This window comes from Canis aureus, chromosome 13 (genome assembly GCF_053574225.1).
Source record: "Canis aureus isolate CA01 chromosome 13, VMU_Caureus_v.1.0, whole genome shotgun sequence".
Classification (NCBI taxonomy): Eukaryota; Metazoa; Chordata; class Mammalia; order Carnivora; family Canidae; genus Canis; species Canis aureus.
The window spans coordinates 40,061,857-40,087,736 of NC_135623.1; the positions used below are offsets into that span (position 1 = coordinate 40,061,857).

Sequence of the window (25,880 nt, forward strand, 5' to 3'; positions counted from 1 at the left end):
TTTTCAGCAACTATAAAATGGACACAGTAATACTTATCTCTTAAGGCAGCTATGATTAAATAAATTACCCAATCAATTTAACATTTCAAGTATCTGACACAAAGGCAGATAGGAAGCATTTGGTAACTTACACTTTTTAATATGAGAAGAAAGATAAAGACATTTCCATGTTTTAAAAAGTGATTTTTCTATTTTTAATTTATTTTCTTTTTTTTTCTATTTTTTTATTTTTTTCATTTTAGTGGGGGAAACCCTTGTTTTATTCTTTGGCCTCCCCCTTTCTTCTTCGAGATCACCTTCTCTCTGTCCCTCCCTCATTTAATCACCGCCAGGTAAAGGAACTCCCGCTCCCCACCCCGCACATGTCCTTCCCTGGGGCCAAAAGAAGTAGGAGGCGGGACTGCAACTGCACCCACGGCAAAGGCAGCTTTTTACCCGGATACGCGGTGGCAGGAAAGCGACGCTGACGGTGGCTGTCCTGCTGCTTCTCCCCCACCCCCGCCCGCCCGACCTCTTCCGTTTCTCGCTCCTCCATCGAGACGCAAAAAGTGATTTTTTTAAAGTGATATTTTGGTAGAAAAGGAAAAAATTACATTGTGTCACTATGAATGATTGATTAATTTAAATGTTTTTAAATATGTTTATTTACCATAAGGTGAGTCCATTTTAAAAACAGTTTATGGGATCCCTGGGTGGCGCAGCGGTTTAGTGCCTGCCTTTGGCCCAGGGCACGATCCTGGAGACGCAGGATCGAGTCCCACGTCCGGCTCCCGGTGCATGGAGCCTGCTTCTCCCTCTGCCTGTGTCTCTGCCTCTCTCTCTCTCTCTCTCTCTCTCTCTCTCTCTGTATGACTATCATAAATAATAAATAAATAAATAAATAAATAAATAAATAAATAAATAAATAAAATAAAATAAAAACAGTTTAAAGGCAGCCCAGGTGGCTCAGTGGTTAGCGCCGCCTTCAGCCCAGGGCGCGATCCTGAAGACCCGGGATCGAGTCCCACATCGAGCTCCCTGCATGGAGCCTGCTTCTCCCTCTGCCTGTGTCTCTGCCTCTTTCTCTCTTTCTCTCTCTCCCTCACGAATAAATAAATAAAATCTTAAAAAAAACAAAAAAAAAAACAAAGAGTTTAAGGTAGAATTTGGGTAAGAAGAAAAGATTTGCAATTGATACTTGGTTTATTTTAAACAATTGTCATTAAATGATTCCATCCTTTTAAAAAATAATCTTTTACCTTCCTATTTTTGAAAAATTTTTCATCTTGAATTCATTATTCAGAGTCAGCATTTAGGTTTTTCAAAATGTTGTTCTTCATTTCTATAGGTATATTTGGCATCAGTGGGATATTATTTGATTTAAATCAATTTTTTCTTTTGCCAATAGCAACATATATCCATCATAGAAAATTAGAAAATGCAGATAATAAAGAAGGAAAATTTATTTCTGTAATCCCACCACCCCAAAGATAGCCACTGAATATCATTCCAAATATTTTTATTCATATAACTTTTTAAAAAACAAGATGGAATTGTGTTGTACATTACTCATTTGAGTTGCCTGCTCACTTAATTATGAGTATCTTTCTATGCCAAAAATACTCATCCACACATCTTTACATTAATGGCCTTCCATCGCACAGAAATACCATCATTTACTTGAGCCTTCCCCTTGCCAGAAATTTTTTTCTTTTTTTTTCTTTTTTTTAAACCATTACCAGCAATGCTTCTGTGAATGAGTGAAGAGATACAATGTAACATCAAAACCATTAGAAAATGGCATCCACTTACTGGTATCTGGGAGCTCAGAGCACAATAGATTATTATCCTGACCATAGTCTGTCTCTTTCCTTACATTTCTTATGAAGAGTCTGAGTCCATCAATGGAAGATGGTAAAGATGTATAGGTAGGCAAGATTGGGAACACATATAAGGAAGGACCTCTATTTCTGGTCTTAATAAAGAATGTGCAAACCAGAACCTATAGATTAACACATGATCAAAAACACTATAACGAAATGAGAGCCAATATTTGGAAACGGGAATATTTCCTTATCCACAGCCATGGAATCCATATTTGTTTTGACAAACATTATTTTCCCCCAATCTGGTTGTTTGGTTTGATAAATCCTGTCAATCTCATTTTAGAGATGCGGGAGCTAAGGCAAAGAAAAGCTGACTAAAGTGTCCAAGATCCCACAAATTAGTGGCATAGCCAGGGTCTGAGCCCACGTGTCCTGGCCCACAGACAAGTGCTCTTTCAATGCTCTCATAGTTCTCTGGGACTGTGAATACTGGGAATTTCTAAGAATAGAGAAGAGGACACAATGTGGCAGAGAGCTTAGCAGAAATATAATGCTTCTGAGAGATGGCACGGAGACATCTGTTACCTACTTAGCATGGGTCTAACATCCTCAGTGAAAGGATAAGAAATATCTCTGTTCACCTCTCTAGGGCCATATGAGCATGACTGCTTAATGAGAAATTTATCCCTTAAAGAGCTTCAATATTCTCAAAAGAAACGTGCTGTTAAAAAGTGGAAATATTTTCTTTGCTTCCACTCACTGTGCAAATGACAGAAAGGAGATTTGGCTCAGGTTAAGGAATTATTGGAAGACAGGTAAGTTACCTAATAATGTTAGAACTACACTCCTAAATTCTTTGAATGGGGAGGGATCATGAGCCTCCATTGTACTTCACACACAATACAGTGAAAATTGTATGCAACACAAGCAGAATTGTTAATTAATGGGCTAAAGAGAAATGTTGGGGGAAGAAAGGATATGTTTCTGTTGTAAATGTTGTATTTTAACTTAAATAAATGTAAATGTATTCACCGAACTGGTGGAAGGTCTTGGCAACTTTCCTCACTATGAGTTCATTGGAAAGGTTCCAAAGTTCCTTTTTTTTTTTTTTTTAACCTAAACCACACCAGTAAGATCTTATTTTTCACTTCCAATTTTTCTTTCCTTGTAGTGGGTGAGAACTTAAAAACAATCATGAGCAAAATACTGTAGATTTTTTAAGTTTTCTCAATCTTTTCCCATTAACTAATTTGTCATCAATGAGTCTTTTCAAATATCATTCCATTTAAATTAAATTTCATTTTAATACTTCTCTCTCTCCAGCCCTCTCTTCAGACTCCATTGTTACTGTAATATAAAAGTAAATTGTATAATTCAAATAACAAGTGAAACTTCTTCAGGAATAATTCTGAGTCTCTGAACACATGAAATTCAGCTCTTGGGAAAGAAGAGATGGCAAGGGTAGACGTGGGTTTGAACTACCAGTCACATCTTCACCAAGGAAATCAAAAGCACTGACTCCTCCTATTAGTCACTTAAGTGGAACTTGGCTAAAAGAGCATTCATGATAGTTTTCACTAGTTAACTGTTGATATTCAGCATCTTCATGAACAATGCCTGTCATCTGTCCCAGGAGAAAGTTTAAATTACATCTGTCACATTTATACTCAAAGTTTTAAAATCTCATTCTCCTTACCCCCAACAAATTCCAAGTCTGTCAATTTGCCTATTTTAGCAGTAAGTTTGGGTTCACATATCACTCTTCTAAGTCCCTGAAAGATCCAATTTCTCACAAGGGCAGCCTCTTGAAATGGGAAAGAAGGATTGGATATTTTCTTCTGAGCAGTTACAAACATCAGAAGCCTTCTTATTTTTTATTTTCTATTCTCATGATTAGAAGGTACATTCTGTGAGAGATGTGACCATCTGTCTCATCTACCTTTGGATTCTTGGCATACCTAGCATAGCGCCTGGTGCAGAGAAGCTACACAATACATATTGTTAAATGAGTGATTTGATCTGGCTGCCTCCAGTTTATACAACATAAACGTCTTCTACACTGACTTGATCTCATTTAATTACTAACATTTTTTCTTTTTAAAATAAATTTCTCCTGCAGTGCTTGGTTGGCTCAGTCAGTCAAGCATCTGGTTCTTGATTTTTAGCTCAGGTCATGATCTTGGGGTCATGAGATTGCGTGCTATATCCGTCTCTGCCCTGGGTGTGGAGCCTGCTTTAGATTCTCTCTCTTCCTCTCCCCCTGCCCCTTCCCCCTCCCTTTCTAAAAATAAAATAAAATAAATTTCTCTACTGTTAAAACTTTTCTAATTATTTGGCAAAAATGCTGCCTGCAGAAGGCTAGATTTTAATCTTACATATATCAGAAAATTACTGTTGCTTCAGAAAATAAAAAGAGCATAGCACAACAACTAGAGGTGCATAATGGTTACATTCATGGGGTATACCAAGGGGTTTCATAATGGTCATTCAGACTCAGCCTTAATAAACAATCTTGTACATCTACAGTAACAGCAACCAGTCACTCACAAGGCAACATTGTCCCCAAGCCTAGCACACTTCATGTTACCTCTCATCCCATCCACAATTCCAAGACTATCATCAGAACATCTATTATGGGCCAAGACAGAACTGCCAAAAAATGAAGAAATAAAGAAAAAAATGGATTTCCTGTCTGGGATTTAAAATTTTGTTTTGTTTAAGTGAATGTTTTGTTCAAATACACTTAGATTTGTAACTGAAAAGAGGAAGCATGATGAAAGACATTTTTGTTAAAATAGATTGTTAAAAAAAATTATAGATGGAAAGAACAACGCATTTTAAGAGACAAAATGAAGCAATAGTCTCCTCAGAAGAAAGAAAAATGAAAGAAAGAAGAAAAAGAGAAAGTAAGTAATAATTATTTTTGTTTTGTCAATTAAAAAGATAGTTAAGATTTCACACTGGCCCCCACGGTGAGCATGGACCATGGGGTGAACATGAACCCCACAGGGGGAACATAGACACCCACAGGGGGCACATGGGCCCTATAGGGGGAACATGATTGTAATCTCCCTTCAAGCATCACCTTTCACAGCCTCCCAAGCTACAAAAACAGGGTTTGTCTGAAATCTTCCCTTATCTGCACATTCAGCCACTTAAAACCATTGAAAGCTACCTTTAAAATGTCCTGCAAGTTCAGCCCTTCTCCATCCCATTGACACTGATTCACTTAAACATTCTGAATAAAAATAGAACCTTAGGGGCACCTATTCAGGCTTTGGTCCCCATGCAATGGGCTATTACAACAGCCGTGAAAGGTATGCCCAAGAGTGGTCCCTGTGCCAATCCATCTCCATACTGCCACTAGACTTCCCTCTCACCCAAGTTTCTTGGCATTCACTTATGCTTCCAGATGGTTCAACTCATCTCTGAAGTCTCATCTCTTGTCCTCTTATAAGCACTCTAATGTTTTAGTATATGTGCTGCCGAAGCGAGCACAGCACTCTAATGTTTCAGGCACAATCAGGAAATAGTGGGCTCTATGTTTGAGTCTGAAGCTCAATGATTTACAAAAATAGTGCTTATTTATTCTTAGTTGTTCTATAGTGAATATTGTGGTGCACCATCCAATTTGTCCTCTTCTCCTTGCCCCTTCAAGACCATCATGCCCATTCCTCCAACTTCTGGGAGCACTAGGTCCCAGTTGAATCCCTGTCCAAAGAAGCTGTCTCACTCAAGCTTATATTCTCTCCTAGTCAACAGCCCACATTCAATGACTGATTGAAGCAGTACATTAAAGCCCAGATCTCTTGCCTTGATGAGGAAATAACTCTGAAGTGTTGTCCCAGCTCTGGAGCTTTCCATGGAATGGGCTATGCCTTCTGTTGTGACTAAATTGTAGTTCAACTTCTTTCTCCCAAGCCTGCTTCCCTCACTTCCAGGGAGCACTTCGCAATGAACTTCCTCTGTAGAAATCACAGGTTCAGAGTCTGTTTCCAGGAAACACAATGAAAAGAGAACTTATCTTTTTAAATTTAAAAAATATGTATTATTATTTCATAATTAGTGACTTTAATTTTAATTAATGTTTATACTTGAATATTAAACATTTTTTAAATTTCATGTTTCTTGGGCTTTTTTGTTTGGTTGGTTTTTTAAAAGATTTTATTTATGTATTTATTTGTTAGAGAGAGAGAGCCAGAAAGCACAAGCGAGCACAAGTGGCGGGGGGGAATGGGGAGGGGTGGAATAGCAGAGGGAGATGGAGAAGCAGGCTCCCGGCTCAGCAGGGAGCTTGACATGAGGCTCAATTCCAGGATCCTGGGATCATGACCTGAGCCAATGGCAGATGCCCAACCAACTGAGCCGCCCAGGTTCTATTTTTATTCAGAATGTTTAAGTGAAAAGAAAAGATATCTATATCTTTAATATATATATATCTTATATATATATATATATATATATATTCTTAAAAAAAAAAAAAACACTATTAATCCTTATCCAGCTCCACTATCAGATATTGCTTAAAATGTTGGAGCCAGAATCTCAAATTTGGCTTTCTCATTTCCCAAGTTTATAACATTAGTAGGTTACATATTTCCTCTGTATCTCAGTTTCTTCATCTGTAAATTGGGGATGATAACAGTATGTTACTTGATGGGTTGTTGTAGAGATTAAATGAGTTATCATATATAAAGTATAAAGAATGATACCTAACCAAAAACGAGCACTTAAATTCATTAAGATAACATTAACTGCTATAACAAATAGAGCTAAAATGGTTTTCACTCATTGGTTCAAACACAATAGATATTTCTTCCTCATTTATGTAACATTCCAAGGTGTTCTTGGTCAGTTGGGGCAACTTTACATGACTTTGCAAGGACCTACATTAATGGATTCCCAATTATCTCCAATACATGGCTTCTCCATCCCTATTAGCTAGAAAAAGGAAAGAACACAGAGACGTGTGTATCGGAAATTCCTATGGGTCAGACTTGGAATTAGAACACATTATTTCTTCTCACATTCTATTGGCTAGAACATAATCACAAGGCCACACCTAACTACAAAGGAGCCTGGGAAATGTAGTCTAGAAAATGGATTTTAGTGACTGTGCAGAAAACTTTGCTAAAGTAATTATTATTATTGCTCTCATTTTTACCGACTTTCTAGTTTGAGGTCTCATCTTCATGCACCTGGCAAGTCACGAAAGCTTCCTCATTTGTCTTCCCCCAGACTGTTCCCCCAACCCAAATCCTTTCTCCACACCAAACCCAGACTTATTATCTAAAATCCAAACCTGGGGCAGCCCAGGTGGCTCAGCGGTTTAGCGCCGCCTTCAGCCCAGGGCGTGATCCTGGACACCCGGGATCCAGTCCCACCTTGGGCTCCCTGCATGGAGCCTGCTTCTCCCTCTGCCTCTCTCTCTCTCCTCTCTGTGTATTCTCATGAATAAATAAATAAAATATTTTAAAAATAAAATAAAATAAAATCCAAACCTGATCATCTCACTCACCATCCCCCACCTCCCAACTTAATATCCTTCTGTGATTCCTCTTTGCCTCAGGATACAAAGTCCTTGCAGTCCCTCTAGGATACAGTCAACACACATCCCTTTGGTCTCATTTCTAGGCCCTCCTCATCTTGCAGCTGGTATTTTGTGATGGGACACTGTGGCCACTCCAGTGAATAAGGTAGAAGGACCCTGCCCTATAGACTTAACATTTTATGTGGTAACCAAAACTAGTAAACAAATAAATAGACAATATTAAGTAGTAAGTGAAGACAAATAAATGGTAAGGAAATTGAGAGTGGTAAGATAAATAGATAAATAAATAACATCTTAAATTTTACTGGCAAGGGAAAGCCATCCACAGAGAAATACACTGTAGACTTGCTCTTCACTAAAGTTACTCATGCCCTGCAACTGCATATTACAAAAGAGTTCTTATCGTTGACCTATACTTGTGTTCCTTTGAGCTTCTTTTATGACCGCTATTCAGGGAAACAATATAGAGCACTAAAGATTGCCTAATGTGCTATTTGTGGGGGATGTTGACAGAATAATATAATTTATTTTTGTCCACTGGGGAGTTAGAGTACAAAGGGCCCATTTCCCCCCTATGATCTTCTTTGCAAAAAAATTCAATGTAAAATATTTAATAAAATCAGGTTTTACTCAAATATATAAAAGTTTTATTCTTTTTTAATAAAAAGGACAATGTTATTGTCACCTTAGTAGTTTTTTAAATGTTATATTTGTGAGGTGCCTGTCACTTTACTCTATTTAGATTTTCAAATTCAGGAGATCTGAAGTTGAAGAATTTCTTATAGATGCTATTCATTTAATCAGGGTAAGCTGCTCGTACCTGACTTAGATCTTTAACGGTCAAACATGAGCATTTGCCATGATGTGACATCCACATAAAGCCATGAATTTCCTCTCAGAATCCTCTACTAAAAACTGGAACTTTTAATTCATGATAGCGAAAGAAAGTTGCAAACAATCTAATTGTCAAATAGTTGGAGGATCTTTAAATAAAAATTAGAGTACGGTACTGTCATCAAAACTCAAATTTTTGTAAAATACTTAAGAGTATGGAAAAATAGGTGGGATATAAAAACCAAGTGAAGAGGGGGAAAGTAGAAGAGCATAAAGAATGTAATTGTGGGACACCTGAGTGGCTCAGTGGTTGAGCATCTGCCTTCAGCTCAGGTCATGACCCCAGGGTCCTGGGATCGAGTCCTGCATCAGGCTCCTTCATGGAGCCTACTTCTCCCTCTGCCTGTGTCTCTGCCTCTCTGTGTGTGTCTCTCATGAATAAATAACATCAAAAAAAAACACAAAAGAATGTAATTGTGTGAGTCAGTTTAGAAAATTCAAAATAACCTAAAAGAAGTCAGGAGCCTGGCAGTTCAGAGCTGGTAGGGTAGCTTTACAAAATTGTCAGAGACCCTGAGCCTTCTGTATTGCTACTCTCCTTTCCTTAGCAGATGACTTCCAAGCCATGGCTCAAGATGGCTGCTTAAACTCCATCTGTTATACCTACATTCCAGCTACCAAAGGAAGAAATAGGCGATAAGGGCATGCCTCTCACGGTAGACAGAAGAATGGCCTGCTAAAGATGCCCATGTCCCAGTCCCTGAAATGCATGAATATGTTACCTTAATGGAATAAGGGACTTTGAAGATATAACTAACTTAAGGATCTTGAGATGGGGAGTTTATCCCAGTTATCCAGGTGGGCCCAATATAATCAGAAGGATCCTTATGAAGGGCAGCAAAATGGTAAGAGTTAGAGAAGGAGATGTGACAGTGGAAGCAGAGGTCAGTGTGGCTCAGGGCCCAGATTTTGCCTCAATGTTTTCCTTTTTAAAAAATGGAAATATATATCCCAAAGGAAATAGGTTAATTAAGTTTTGCTAGAAGTCTTAGGTTGCAAAAATGGAGTCTCGATCCCAATGGTAATTACATAAGGTTAAGCAAGAGGAGGAAAGGTTATTTACAATATATCTGAATCTCACTCCATTAAGGAAGAAGTAAAGGATAAACTGTATATCTGTAGGGCCTGTAACCAAGGACGCATCCAGCATCAGCCCACACCCTTGTCTTTCTTTCTCCCCTCTGCTTTTCTCTGTTTCACTGCATTTTCTTCTACTGACAATGGACCTTATTCACATGATGAGAATCAAGGCAACAGGCATCCGTGGGTCACTTAGTCCAATTTAAAGATCATTCATTCATTTCCCATGTGTTTATTGAGCCCCTACCATGTGTCAGGCCAGTGAGGACAGACAAGTTCCTAGCCTCATTCTGGTAGCTGATACAGAAAACAAATACATAAACAAGATCCTTAGAGATCAGGATCGTGTTTGTCATTGTTCATTAGGTATGATGATTGAAATGTGCCGAGAGATGAAACACAGAATAACTGGGGAGACCACTGTATACTGGGTGGTCAGGGAAGGTTTCTCCAAAAAGCTGACACCTAGGACCCCAAAGAGAAATAAAGCAGACATAAGCATGATCCAGGGGACAGCAAAAGCCCCAACATAACTTCTCGAAGCAACAGAAGGAAGGCCAGCATACCTGGTGCCAAGTGAGCAAATGGGGATAGTAAAAGATGAAGCTAAGAGCAACATCCAACAGAGCTTCATGGATACATCTTGGTTTTTCTAGGAAAGTCCCCTTTACACCTGTTTCCCACCGTAAATGTTAAAAGCAATCTCAGGTTGGATTATAAATTTCAGTCACCTTGCATATGACGCTATAGGAGTCAGGATTTTCTCCTAAGAGAAATGGAAAGGCATTGAAAAGTTTTAAGCAAGGCAATGCAAAGATCTGATTAGTATTTATTGTCACTGGAAACCAGATAATGAGTTAATAAATGCAGTAAGTTAAATATATCTACACTTGGAGTAAAATAGAAATAAATATTGAGATAAAATTAAAATAGCTACAATTTGCAACTTAGCACAAGGCATAGATAGATATACCCTCGTCATTCTGATAAATATGGAGACCTTAAAACCACCACTCTGTTATTCTTCCTCCTTCTTTTAAACTCAGAAGCCCTTTCTGAGGCAGAACATAGCCCCAGCTGTCTGGGTCTCATAGCAACTTGGCAGCACAATGCTTCTAGGCTGAAATCCCAACTTCCATGGATTCATGCAGTTTTAGCCACAAATATTTACCTTACCTGGCTCCTGGGGCTAATTAAAAGGGTAAGGCTCCATTCCACTTGGCTCTCCCCTAAATTGCTTTCAGAGTCAGAAGCAGCTGCTGGACAAGAATGACAGCTCCATAATTCTTCTCTACATCTACACAGGACTCCCTCACAAATGTCATTTTCAAATTAGGAAAAGGGTCCATAACCATACCCTGCCCTTCCCACTCTCCTACTGGAGTTGAAATTGCATCTCCTTATAATGATTTCTCCTAGAAGCTGAAGTTATACTCAGAGCACATCTATCTTGCAGTTGTCTCTGGAAGAGAGAATCTCTGGATCAAATACTAAAAGCTTGTTATGCCAGTTATAACATAGTGTTCCATCACAAATATTTATTCTTATTATAAAAATTATACATGTTTATTATAGATTCAGGAAGGTGGGGGTTGCCTTGGTGGCTCAGTCAGTTAAGTGTCTGACCCTTTATCTCAGCTCAGGTTTTGATCTCAGCATCATGAGTTCAAGCCTTCCATTGGGCTCCAAGCTGGGCATAAAGCCTACATTTAAAAAAAAAAAAAAAAAGATTCAAGAAGGTGACAATTGAAAAGTGAATTTTTCCCTCTCTACTCCCTCAGCCCCTGTCACGGACCCAATGTCAGTTCTGGCCATTTTATATGCATATATATGCAAGTAGAGAAATATTTATTGGCATTTAAATAGGTCACCCTAAAGACATTAAGTGATTTCATGATATCAAGCAAGTCCTGATTTGATGAACCATGAAATGGAATCACATCACAGTTCCCTGGCAGGAAATGAAGACTCAGCTCTCCTTGCAAAGCACAATAGCTGAGTTAATTCTGGTTATAATTTAGAACAGGGTCAAGATACCAAATTCAGATCACCAGGCCCAGGAAGAAATCAAACAGGAAGTAAAGTGACAACTCTGAAAACAGACTCAGCGCTTGAGTAGCAGTTGAAAATAGATGGAGAAGCTGGAAATCAAGTCTGAGACAGGGCTCAGAGTGCAGGGTCTGGTCCAGAGAGGAGGAGAAGCACTAGGGCGTCTACTGTGGTCACTGGGGTGAAGGAAGTTAGCAGAGTCAGAGAAGCCAGAAAGACAAGATGGGGTTTTCATTAGAGGGAAAGGGGAGCTATTGCTGGGAAAACAGAACACATCCACAGAGTGAGAGGAGCAGAGAAAGGCATCTATCTGGGGAATTATGAGGCCAAGAAACATCGTGAGAGAGAGAGAGAAGTCGAGAGATGGAATCTCCCTCTGAAGGACTTTGAATAATTTCTAACAATATTATATGTTACCTTTCAGGTACTTCTCTTTTGTATTTTTTATGGTAGTAAAATATACATAACACCACTTTAACCATTTTTTAGTGTACAGTTCAGTGGCGTTAAGTACATTATTCATATTGCTGTGCAATCATTACCAACATCCATCTCCGCAACTCTTTTCATTTTGCAAAAACTGAATCTCCATCCCCATTAAACCCCACTCCCCCAGCCCCTGGCAATCACTATTCTACTTTGTGTCTCTATGAATCTGATGACTCCAGGTACCTCATGTAGGTCAAATCATAAAATATTTGGCCTTTTACGACTGGCTTACTTCACTTAGCATAATGTCTTCAAGTTTCAGTCATTTTTTTTTTTAAGATTTATTTGTTTTGAGAGACAGACAGACAGACAGACAGATGAGGAGGAGCAGAGGGAGAGGGAGAGAGAATCTCCAGCAGACTCCCTACTGAGAACTGAGCCCAACTCCCAGCTCCATCTCACAATCCTGAGATCATGACCTGAACTAAAACCACGAGTCAGATGCTCAATCAGCTGAGCCACCCAGGTGCTCCAAGGTTCATCCATGTTATTGAGTATGTCAGAATTTCCTTCCTTTTTAAAGCTGAATAATATCTATCTATCACAATAATATGTATCTTTATCTACTCATCCATTTATTCATGGACACTTGGGTTATTTCCACCATTTGGATATTGTCAATAATGCTGCTATGAATATGGGTATACTTTCAAGTATTTTTCTAAATAAAATATTTCAAGCCACCAAAGACAAACAGAATAGGTTTGTTTGTTATTTTTTCTGTGTTTTTCTTTAAGCAGAGAAGGGGATTCCTGAGGAAAAGAAAGCATGGATGAAAGTGTGGAATGGAGAAACATAGCTTGATCAATAAAGAGTAGGAGGCTCCATGGGGCAGCAGCCTGGAAGGAGGATAGAGTGAAAGGTGAGATAAGAAACATGAGCATGTCAGGGCATTGAAGTCTAAAAGTACAGAAAATAATGGAATATATTCACATCACCCAGTTGTATCATATCTCTGTATTTTGCCATATTTTCTTTAAAAAAAAGAAACATACAACATTCTGGATACAATTGATGCTCCCTGCACAAACCTCATCTCATTCTTTCATTCCCCTTCACAATGGCACTCACTTTCCTGAATTTCAAGTTTCTTTTTTCCATGTTTTATGATTTTACTATGTATATAAATCATGTGCTTTCATGCTTGCAAACTTTATTATATGAATGACATCATACTTTGTACACATCCTTTTCCAACTTTTTTCCCCATCAATATTATGTCATAGATATTTATCTAAATTATTTCATACTAATAATCCATTTTATGAATATTCTGCACTGTATTTTTACACCATTACAAGCAGCAATACTACAATGAACATTCTTGGAAATTTTCCTTGCTATGTGAGACTTTAAGCTGTTCACCTAGATGTGGACTTGCTGGATTCTAGAGTAACATGCACCTTCAACTTTATTTGTAAAGTCAAATTGCTTTTCAATGAAGTGGTTGTATCAATTTATACTTCCACAAGCAGTATACAATTGTTTCCATTTTGCCCCATTCTTGCCAACAATAAATATTGTCAGATATCTACATTTTTAAAAAGTTGGTAAGATAGCATACTGGTTAAGAGCTGGATTTTTGAGCAATACTCTTGGTGTCCAGATCCTGGCTTTATCCCTTACTAATTGTATGAGTTTTGGTTCTCCTTTTCCCTCTCTGAAAGAGGAAATAGCTAGTAGTACCAACCTTATGCATTTATTGCAAGATTTAAGTGTGTTGACACATGGAAAACATACGGAAAAATGTATGGGCAGTGCTCAATAAATGTCAACCCTGTTTCAGGAATCTGAATTGGTCATTCAAGTTTTATCTTATGTGAACTTCTTATTCCTTTCCTTACCCTTTTCATATTGATTTGTAGGTATTCTTTAAATCTCCTGAGTAATAATCATATGTATTTATATGTTCCAAATACCTTCTTTCAGCCAGTGGCTTGTCACTTCAGTTTTTATGACCTATTTTGTCATGAAGATTTTTTGGGTTTGTTTTTTTCAATAATCCAAGTTTTATTAGAGAAAACCTTCTAGTCCCCACTTCTTTTCCATTCAATACTCCAATTTCGGCCAAAAAAGGATGTTAGGGTTAGGGAGGATATGAGTTAGTTCCAGATCCAAGATCTAACAATAAAATTGTCAAAGTAATTGTTATGAAGTTTTTAATCAGAATCTAGTCAAATATATCATCCCTTCTATTTTTGTTTCCTGTTTATTTTTTTTCCTGACTTTGTTCATAAAAATATTCTTTTTTTTTAATTTTGCTCGTTTTATTTATTTTTTTTTAATTTTTATTTATTTATGATAGTCACAGAGAGAGAGAGAGAGAGGGGCAGAGACATAGGCAGAGGGAGAAGCAGGCTCCATGCACCGGGAGCCCGATGTGGGATTCGATCCCTGGTCTCCAGGATCGCGCCCTGGGCCAAAGGCAGGCGTCAAACCACTGCGCCACCCAGGGATCCCCATAAAAATATTCTTAAATATTTTCTTTTTCTGAAAGTTCTTGAAATTTGCTCTTCACATTTAGGATTTTAGGATTTAATCCACCTGGAATTTAATTTTGTTATTAGTGTTAAGAAAGGCATTTTTTTCTCTGACCACTTTTCCATATGCAAAAACAAATGCTTTGGTATCATTAATTGAATTTTCAGTGCCATTTCTTGCCTTTCTATATATATTTATATCTGGTTTTAGTCTTTCTGTTTTGCTTCATTATTCTATTGTTATTAATTATAATAATAATTTTGCCTGCATCAAATACATTAACACAAAACAGTACAATCATAATGTTGTAATTACTTACAATAGCTTTAATATTAATCCTGTCATTGCCACCTTGGTTAAGCTAATTCCTTTCCCCTTAAGGTTCTAGGTTCAAGTTGGCCAAGAAGAATTTGTATGAGACCTTGGCAGGTGGAGGTGAAGGGAAGCTGTTACTCTGTGAAAGTCTTCACAATTAGATGGATTGACTAACACATAGACATGGAAGTAATAGAAGAATTCGAGCTTGCCCTTGCTCTCTTCTGCTTTGCATTCAGCTTTTCTTCCCAATTGCTGGTATTACAGCTCAAGGTCTACTACCAGATCCTTGGCTAAGATCCAAAGACAAGGTGGCTGCACAAAAGCAGCAGTTTTGCATAGACTTCTCCATGTGCTCACCTCTACAGTACAACCTCAGCTGCTGGGCATGCTTGGCTTCTTGGATTTCCCTGTAATTTCTGGCTTGTCTACCCACACCAGTGCTCCTAGAGAAATAGATAAAGATTCTTCCTTGATCTTCCACCTTTTCATCCCAGACCTTCATTTTGCCAGCTCCTCCCATAGTTGTAAGGCCCACTTCTATTTGGTCATCACATTCATTCTGGCTTTGCTCTCTTGACTGAATTCCAACTGACACACTGAATATGGTAGAGTGAGCCTTCCCATTTGAGTCTTCTTCAAATTTCTTTCTCCTTTGCCCTTCCATCTGACTTTTTTTCTTTTAAGATTTTATTTATTTATTCATGAAAGCAAGAGAGAGAGGCAGAGGGAGAAACAGGTTCCCCACCAAGCAGGGGCCCAGATGCAAGATTCAATCTCTCAACCTTGGGATTGTGACCTGAGCTGAAGGCAGACACTTAACAGACACCCAGGCACCTCCCCCCCAAATGAACCCCCCCCTTATGACTTTTTGAATCATCTTATCAATATATCAAAAAAAAATCAGTTGGGATTGTTTGAATTTATAATCTAGGAAGAACTGGTATTTTAAAAATAATATTTCATTTTTTAAAATTACTTATTGATGTATGGTAATATAAACTATTTTTATACTAATCCTGTATCTAGTAACTTGCAGATATCTTATATTCATTCTAATAGTTTGTATTTTCTCTTAGGTTCTATGAATGCAATACTGTTCTTATGAGTAGTGATATTTTGGGTTTTTTGTTTTTTGTTGTTTTTTTTCTTTTCCAATCTTCATGGCTTTTCTTTTCTTCTCTTATTGCCCTGACTGGGACCTTCAAATAGTGATTGGATGGAAATGGTGAAAATTGGCATCTTTTCCTAATCCTAATATTGAAGGAAATAATTCTAAAGTTTCACCAGTAAATATAATGCTTGCTACAAGTTTCTGAGAAGTATATTTGTTCAATTAAGATAATTCCCCCTACAGGGGTACCTGGGTGGCTCAGACAGTTAAGCATCCATCTCTTGGTTTCAGCTCATGTAATGAGCTCAGGCTTGTGAGACTGAGCCCCAAATCAAGTTCCATGCTCAGCACAGAGTCTGCTTGGGATTTTCTCTTTCCCTCTCCCTCCTCTCTGCCCTTCTCTGCTCACTTGTGCTCTCTTTCTCTCTCTAGTAAATAAATAAAATATTTTTTAAAAAAGATAATTCCCCCTACAAATAAAAAAAAATCCCCAAATAACCCAATTAAAAAATAGTCAAAGACTTGAACAGATATTTCTCCAAAGAAGAAATACAAATGGCTGGCAAGCATATGAAAAGATGCTCAAGCTCACTAACTATCAGGGAAATGCAAATAAAATCCATAATGAGATATCATCTCACACCTGTTAAGATGGCTATTACCAAAAAAACAAAGGTAACAAGTATTGGCAAGGATGTAGAGAAATTGGAACCATTGTACACTCTTGGTGGAAACATGAAGTGGTGCAATCACTACAGAAAACACCATGGAGGTTCCTCAACAAATTAAAAATGGAACTATCATATGATTCAGACATCTCACTCCTGTGAGATATATATCCAGAAGAAATGAAATCAGGTTCTAATAGACTTATCTGTACTTCCATGCACATTATAGCATTATTCACATCAGCCAACATATGGAACAACCCAAATATCCATTGACAGGAGAATGGATAAATAAAATGTGGCATATTCATACAGTGGAATATTATTCAGGCTTAAAAAAGAAGTAAATCCTAACCTTTGCAACAACATAAATGAACCTGGAAGATATTATGTTAGGTGAATAAGTCAATAATAGCAGGATAAATACTCCCACAATTCCACTTATATAGAAGTGTGTTTAGAATGGTAGTTGCCAAGGGATGGGGAAAGGGGAAATGGAGAGATGTTCAATGAGCATAACATTACAGTTATACAAAATGTACAAGTTCTAGAGATCTGCTGTGCCACACAGTATTTATAATTAACAATATGGTTTGTGCACTTAAAAATTTGTTGAAAGGGAAAATCTCATGTGTTCTTATCACACACACACACACACAAAAAGCAAAGAGATTCAAAGAAACTTGGAGGCAATGGATATGTATAGTACCATGATTGTGGTGATACCAGAAGTGAATGTTTATGTCCAAACTAATCAAATTATATACATTAAATATGTGCAGCTTTTTAGTATATTGATTATATATACCTCAACAAAGCTGCAAAAATAAATAATTTTTTTAAATGTCAGGCTTAGGTAACAATGAAAGGGTAGGTTCTTGTTTTTACCAAGGAGAATCTGGGAAGAGATTTTCATTCTTAAAATGAAATTGAATTGAATGAAAAATGAATTTTTCCCTAAAATGGACAACATACATTTGATAGACTGATTAATGTCCAATATTCAGAATAATTTCAAGTTTTGTGAAATAAATGTGTACCAAAAAAATTCCTTATTCGTATTTCCTGGGTTTTTTAAAATATGAGAGAGTATTACATTTTAACAAATTATTTTTCTGCCTCTATTAAGACAATTATTTCTCTTGCTCTTTCTCTTTTCAGTTGGTTAGTGTGGTAAATTATATTAATAGATTTTTCTAAGATTAAACCATCCTTGCTTTCTTGAGATAAACCCATCAGTGTATTGTTTTTGTTAATAAGTCACTGACTTTGCTGAATTTTATCAGAATTTATACCTTTTTATTTGGAAGCAAGTTAGGCTTATAATTTTCCCTACCATCCTTGTCTTATTTTGTATTCAAGTTTGTGCCATTCTAATAAAGCGAGTTTTGGGATATTTCTCTTCATACTCTATTTCTCTGGAAAAGCTCATAGTAGATTGGTACTATATGTTCTTGTAAATTTGGTAAGACTTGCCTGTAAGAAACTAACTGTACCTTACTTCATAATGTGGGTAGATTTAATCACTGATTTAATGTCTTTCAAGATCATAGGATATAGGTCATTTATTTCCTCGAGTCAGTTTTAATTGATTATAGTTTCCTAGAAAATTGACTATTTTGCATACTTCTTTTTTTTTAAGATTTTATTTCTTTATTCTTGAGACACACAGAGAGAATGGCAGAGACACAGGCAGAGGGAAAAGCAGGCTCCCTGCAGGGAGCCCCATAGGGGATTCAGTCCCAGGACCCAGGATCATGCCCTGAGCCGAAGGCAGACACTCAACCACTGAGACACCCAGGTGCCCCCACTTTGCATATTTCAAATTATCTGACATAAAGCTGTACATGATTTTCCCTTGTTACCTGTTTTAATTTCCAGTGTATTTGTGGTTATGTTGCTTTTCAATTCCTAATGTCAATATCATTTTGGATATCTTTTGAATGTAATGCCAGGATGAGACTGGCCCTAAGGAAGCCCAGTTTTAAAGGAACTGTAATGGCCAATTCCTACAATAGCCCAGAGTCTGAAGTAGGAATAGAAATAGAAGGACCACTGGAACTATTTCCCTACAACTTCTGTCTACTGTCCCTAATTCCCCCCTATGAAATCACATAACCTCAAATGCATGCTTGTACACACTCCTTAGAAATTCATACCCTAGGGATGTCTGGGTATGAATAAATGAAATCTTTTAAAAAAATTATGAAAACAAATTCATACCCTTGCATAAATGCAAAATGGTGGTGGTCTATTTTCCCTAAGTGCTCAGTCCATTCAAAGAACAGAAGACAATAACCTATCTCTCTTGAAATATATCTTCTACAGCTTAAGAATTCTCGGTTTTTCTAACAGTTACTCAAATACTCGATCATAAGCTGTTTGCTAGCCGCCTGCTTCTAGTGATCCAACCCAGTGTACTAGCATCCTAAACTGAATCCCCAGGTGTGGTTTGATCTAAACAAGTAGGATGAGTCCAGTAGGACGGGACCCCTCCGTTAGTGCTTCCTAAAATACATTGATCTTCTGTTCACTCCATCACACTACTGACTCATGTTAATGTTGCAGTCAACCAAACATTTGGGCTTTTTTTCACACATGCTGTTGAGGAATTTTTATTCCCAAGTGATATAGGAGCAAAACTCCATTATGTAATTCCCTACTCTACCAACTTACAAAGAGAATTTAAAGCTTATCTGGGCCATAAGCAAGTATCCTTGTAAGCAAGGATGGAGGAGCTAGCAGACAGTCCTGTCCTCAGCAATCTAGAGGAAGAGACCTTCCTTTATAAAGGAAGGCATGCCAGCTGGATTGGACCACAGTACAATTGCCAAGAACAGGAAAAGAAAAAGAGTGACCATTTATTGAGAACCTACTGGGGGCCAAATCCATGTTAGGTGCTTTATATATGTTATCTAAACTTTAATCCTCATAACAACACTAAATCAAGGGGTAAAGATGTAAATAAATGAATGCCAGATAAAAATATCCCCAATTTATTTATGAGGAAACAAGACTCAGAGCATGACTTGCACAAATGCTGAAAAGCAATGGACTCTAAAATCTGTGTAATTTCTTCCACAGAGCCAGCCAGGAGTGAATAAATGTGGGTGGAGGCATCAAGCAGCAAACAGCAAGGGCACTTGTGTAATGCTTTATAGTTTAATGAAGGAATTTCACCTACATTAACTCTTAATTTAATCCTCATAACATCCTCATGTGGTAGGCAGAGCAGGTGATACAATCTTTATTTTACAAGTAAAGATATCAGTATTCAGAGAATCAAGTGACCTACCCAAGGTCACCCAGCTAGCCAGTGAGGTTGCAGGGCAGACCTTGACCCCAGGCTCCCTGTCAGCAAGCGGCAGGTAAGCACCCCTCCTGGCTGCCCTATAGGGCAAGGAGGACATCAGCGGGCTGCAGCGAGTGCTCATTGCTGATGTGGATGTGGGTAAGGGAATAGCTCAAAAACCTAACCTTCCCAAGACAATGTAATACTCTGTTATTATTTTTTAATCATCTTGAGGCTTCAGAAGGCACAGGAGAAGGAAAGCCCTGGCTAATGGCAAAAGAAACAGAGCAGTTTAGGACAGAGAACATTGCTATTTCTTCTACACCAGGCAAGGCTGCTTTTTACTACTGACAACATTGATGTACTGGATTATTTTGGAGAAGGGGGCTGTAATTCTATCGACCAGTGAACTTATTGACTTTCATGTGATTTCTTCAGCAAAGCTAGAATCTTAAAAAAAAACAACAAAAACAAAAAAACAAAAACAAAAAACCCTCAAAATGAAATCAACTGTGTTCATTTCATAATCCATTGAAGACATGTAAGTTTAACATCCGTCAGGTATCCTCAGAACATTTAGTGTCAGGTATCCTCAGAACATTTAGTGTAACCAGTTATTTAAACTCCACTTAAGTCAAGCACCATCTTATCCAAGCCCTCAAAATAGAAGTTTTGCCTGTTAATTGTTGATTCACTCGCTGGTAACTGGTTTCCCTGTGGTCTCAACTGAGACCAAATCCCCCCAACTGGGAGTTTTTCTTTTCCCTATGCCACCAATTCATGTCTATTGTCCTCTCTCAAGCTTGGCTGAGAAACTGTAGAGTTTTGTTTCTTCAACCAAGATGTTACAAAATCCTGGAGCAGAACCTGAGCTTTTCTGTAACTTTCTAAGCCTCACTGTGGCTCAAGTTCACCCAAGCACCTTAAAAGAACAAACAGATGGGGGCACCTGGGTGGCTCAGTCAGTTAAACATCTGATTATTGATTTCAGCTCAGGTCATGATCTCAGGGTCATTAGATGGATCCCAACATTGGGCTCTGCCTGCTAAGATTTTCCCTCTCTGTTTGCTCCCCCTTCTCCCCCCACCCCATGCTCTCTCTCTCTCTCTCTCTAAAAAAAAAAAGAAAAAAGAACTTACAGATGCCTGAAGTGCTCTCAGAAAGGATTCTGCTACAGAGAAATGTGTTAAACTACATAATGAGAATGCCATATCAGCATGTCAGCAAGATGCAAACTATGGAAAAAAGAGATGAAGGGAGAGCTTATAGATTCAAAGAGACTTTAGAGAACTGACAACCAATGTGACAGTTGAACTTAGTCGATTCCCATTTCAAACAAACACAAAACAACACAAACAAACAAAAACAAAAGAAAATTTGGGACATTTGGAAGATAACTGAAATTTTGAACATCATTTGGGTATTTGATGATTTCAAAGACCTTTTGCTATTTTCTGTTTGGATGTAATAATGGTATTGTGGGGTTTTTTTAAGAGTTGACATCTGATAGAGAAATTTACTGAAATATTTTGATAATATTTGAGACTAATGTGATGATAAAATAGTATGATGTCTAGAATTTCCTTCAAAAAGGAGTAAATAGAAACCTAGATGAAGCAAGACTGGCCATTAGTTGATAATTATTGCAGCTGGGTATAAGGTTAATGGGGGCAAGTGGGGTTTGTTATGCTTTTTTGGCCTACTTCAGTATATTTGTGAAAATTATAATAAAATTTTAATTCCCCTCGGTTTTTGAACTGTTGTATTTCTCCACCCCTCCCACAACCTTAACACACTCATATGCACATTCATATATAGAGACCACCTGTTCCAGTGTGAATTCAATGTTTATTCCCCAGAGGAGAAGAAAGGAGAGGTGGGAGTAAAGTACTTTTGTACTGCGTACAAATACAACACATTTTAGACTTTCTCATATGATTTGTACTAGCTCTAGACTGAGAGAAGAGCTGCTACGTCAAATCAATCCAGTTACCTCTAAAGACCAGTCTCCTCTCCTTTTAAATTAAAACAATTTGTTTCTTTCTTTTTAAACTGCCATGCCTATAATTTATGAGGTTTGTGTGTTTGTGTTTGTGTATGTGGGACCACCACATACATATGTGCAGACTGTGCACAGGACAAGGGTTTCAAATCCAGGAGGCATCCTGGACGTTGTCAATATTGCAGGTTTGCATTTTTATGATGACAACCATCTTGCAAGTAGTAATAAACATCTTGTAACAAAATCAGTATTTGATAACTTTTCAACAGATGGAAGCAAAAGTGTCTTAAGGTGAGGGCTCCTTTTCTAATTATGGACTTACATATGGGGTAGCAGTGGATTTGATCTGCGTGACTGCCTGAGTTTGAATTCCTCTTATATCATTCACTGACTTGATAATCTTCCTAAGTTCCTGAATGGCCCTGATCCTAAGTTTTCTTCATCTGTAAAATGGGAGGGTAAAACGGAGAAAATTGTTCAAAGTTTTAGATCCATATGAAACAGTGCCTGCTAATTTGTAAGCCCTCACTCAGTGTCAGAGGTTAGCTCTTATCATATCTACTCATACATATCTAATTTTCTGGGCGAGTGGGTGTGTGTCTGTGTGTGTGTGGTGTCGTTCCTAAATTCATTTAGTCAGTTATTGGAATGGACTTCCAGAGGACTGTGTCCAGTATTTTACTAACTTAGACTATTTTAAAAAGAGGACATTTTTTTTTTCCCCTAACCACCAAGTTTTGAAAGATGCTGTAAAGCTCAAGGTCCAGGTAAGCAGCCGGGGTTTATAAGTCTTTCTGCACACAGGAGCTATGTGCATATGCTGCTCAAGAGCTCTTTGAAGAAATATTCTGGGGTTTTTCCATCCTGCTAACTACTTGGCCAGTAAGCCTGTGATGGGAAAAGATCCAGTGGGAGTTGCCAGCCGCAAAAGGGGTATTACCCCACAGGCAGAATAGAGTCAAAATGCCTCAAGAGGTTAAAAGTCTATTTTTAAAAGGAAAGAACACAGAGTATGCCTTTAACTTGTGTTAAAAATAAACTCAGCTGCCTCCTTTACGCTTCCCACCCCCTCCCCCTGTCCTCCCATACCCTGTACTGCCCATAGGGAAGAAAGAGTACTAGTGTTTCATTTAGTTTCCCCACATGAGTGTTTCTTTTCTTTTCTTTTTTTTTCATCTGTAGCCAAACATGAGCTACTTGGTTTTCAGTTCACAAAACAAATTGCATTCTCTCTCAAAATTTCCTCAGGGATCTGAAGGAAGCAGGTTGGATTATAATCTAGAATCGACCCATGTCAGGGGCTAAGGAAAAAATCCACACAGAGATAAACAAGATGGATCCCTGCCAGGTTTCCCTCGTGCCTGGGAAGTATCTGCAGGGGAGGTCATTCATGCAAGAGGGCCTTTCATGGAATGCTATTTAGTGTTGGGGTTTTAAGCACAGGCTTTTCCTGAGGCATGGATAGCCATAGAAACTCTGCGTTGCTGAGTTACTTTCAATAAATTCCATTAAACAACTACAAAAATCCTATAGATCAGATGTGCCAGTCTTTGTTCGCAAAAGAGCTGATCTATATAGAAGAAAAGCCGCTGTCTAGAGTGAATAATCGTGATTTCTTAATGTATGTAGATGGTAGAGGGGGATTTCAAGACCCCAATGGGAAGCAAAGATTTTGAAGAATAGAGAGACCCAGTTCTGCCTATATGTAGTACTGATATTTCATTGAGGGGAGAGGATGAGAGGTGAAGGGGTCACTGGGAACCTGTTTACTTAAAAAGATTTTTTTTTTTTTAAAGAGACAGCCTTCAGTCCACATATAATGAAGGAAGAAGCAACAGAATTCATTTTAAGAAATAAAATTCTAGTCTCAGGTCAGCTTCTCCCTTGAAAGTGACCTCAGTGAAGCCATTAACTTCCCTACGGTTTCCTTTTTACAAAATGTAATCCTCACCTTCTTAGATCTATTCTTTAATAGGAATATTGCTGAGTTACAAACAGTTGACAAAAACAAAATACTGTATCAGAGCACTTAAACACGTTTAAAATCTTAGTACAAATGTGTACTGATTTAAACATCATTCAAAAGTGATGAAGTGATATTGATGCATATCTAGAAAGGTAGAAGGGAAATGTTATCAATAAAGGTTGAAGTTGGGCCAATTGTTTTGCATTTTTCATGAGAATGAAAAACTCCAGTGGGGGTATTAGCACCTACCCATATACACCTTGAAAACAGAGTAAAGGTAGAATGCCAAGTTCCTAGCCAGCAACGATCAGCCTCTGGGGCACTATGAAATTCTGGCAAGGGGTCTTCTACTCCATATGTTCAACAGACATTGTCCAAGACCCAGTGAAGACCTTGTTTTCACCATGTATATATGCAACTATTTTTCAAATGTATATAGATTGGTTGTGATTAATAAGATATAATTGATAAATTATAAATTCATTAATTTTGTTTCTGTATTATTAATAAAATAAAAACTCATTTTAAAACATTAGCAGAATCAAGTAGATTTTCAGCATGTGTTTTCTTTTCTTCAGCATTGATCATTGTGGATTTATTGGTATCAATCTATACTGATTAATTTGTATTAAATTGTATTTATTTGTATTGATCTACTTGCTGAAATAATTTCCTTTCCTTGATCTCACTGTATACTTTATCTATGTTTTACAAAAGCAAACGCTAAAATATAATAAGTATAATGGACAGGAGTGTATATAGCAAGCCCAGTGGTGTATACTAAAATATCAGGACTGCCTCACATCTGATACTTTTCATTTCAGCAAATACTACATCCTGGTCACTCACTATCATTTCTGATGATTCAATTATTGTTGAAATGTGTATGATTTTTTTGGTCATTTGTATATTTTTGCATTGAGACATAATGAACATATTATATTAGTTTTAGGTGTGTAGCATGATGATTAGATATTAGTATATACTATGAAATGATCACCATAGTAAGTTTAGTCAACATCCATCACCTCACATAGTTACAAATATTTTTCTTTTCTTTTCTTTTTTTAAGGATTTTATTTACTTATTTGAGAGAAAGAGAGAGTGTGAGCAGGGTGGGTGCAGAGGGAGAGTCTTAAGCAGACTCCCCGCTGAGTGTGGAGCCCAATATGGGGCTTGATCTCACAACCCTGAGATCATGACCTGAGCCAAAAACTTAGTCACCCAGGCGCTCCACAAATTTTTGTTCTTGTGATGAAAACTTTTAAGATCTACTTCTTAACAACTTTCAAATATATGGTCCAGTATCATTAATTATCATCACCAGGCTGCACATTTCACCCCCAGAACTTACTTATCTTGTGACTGGAAGCTTGCAACTTTTGACGCCCCTCATCCATTTCAACTGCTTCCCAGCCCCTGCCTCTAGCAACCACTCAACATATATTTCTTAATCAACTAATTCTAAAATCACAGATCCTCTCAGGAACCCTGGAACTTAATATTTAACTTTGTGCCTTAAAAAGGCATCTGCTACATTAGTTCATTAAACAAGTAATGGGACAATGATGCTTGTCAGTAATTCAATGTACTGCACTAAAAGTGAAGAATCAAGTCTGAGATAAAAACTTTTGAGCCAGTATCTATTTATTTGTGTTGTTCCAGAAAGGACTAAGGATGGCATACAAAAATACATATAATTCAGCAAGATACAACCCATTAAATATAAAGGAGGGGGAAAAGACAAAGAAAATAGGCTAGAAAATGTGTGGCAGTAGTAAGGTTAGGATATAAAAGTCAGACAAAGGGAAAAGGGTACCATTAGCAGATACATAATTCATATTACTTGTTAAATAAATACACATTGGCTTCTTACAAGAAGACCAACTCTTTCAGCTGGCAAGATGAGAGAAAATTAAGGAAGAGCAGCATCCCCAAAGCATACTGTTGCAAATAGGTTAAAAACTAAAGCCAATATCCTCATGCCAAAATTTGAGTCCATAACTAAACCAGTAAGGCTTAGTAACTAAGTCTTTCCAACTTTTGGTAGAAATTATCTTTGCCTTCTTATATGGGAAAAGTGATTTGCTTCCATCTCATACACCATATCAATTACACAGATAAAAACAGAAATAATGTGTCCTAGCAAGATATAATTCTCAGTCTTGTCTTAC

General features: G+C 37.6%; 1 protein-coding gene across 1 annotated transcript in view; it reads right to left on the reverse strand.

Annotated features, from left to right (window-relative positions):
- The window catches only part of LOC144282312 (uncharacterized), a 284,831-nt gene that overhangs the window by 88,236 nt on the left and 170,715 nt on the right, over window positions 1-25,880 (reverse strand). Inside the window, exon 4 of the mRNA XM_077845800.1 lies at window positions 5,619-5,794. Coding sequence (XP_077701926.1) covers window positions 5,619-5,794 — 176 coding nt within the window. The remainder of the gene's footprint in view (window positions 1-5,618; window positions 5,795-25,880) is intronic.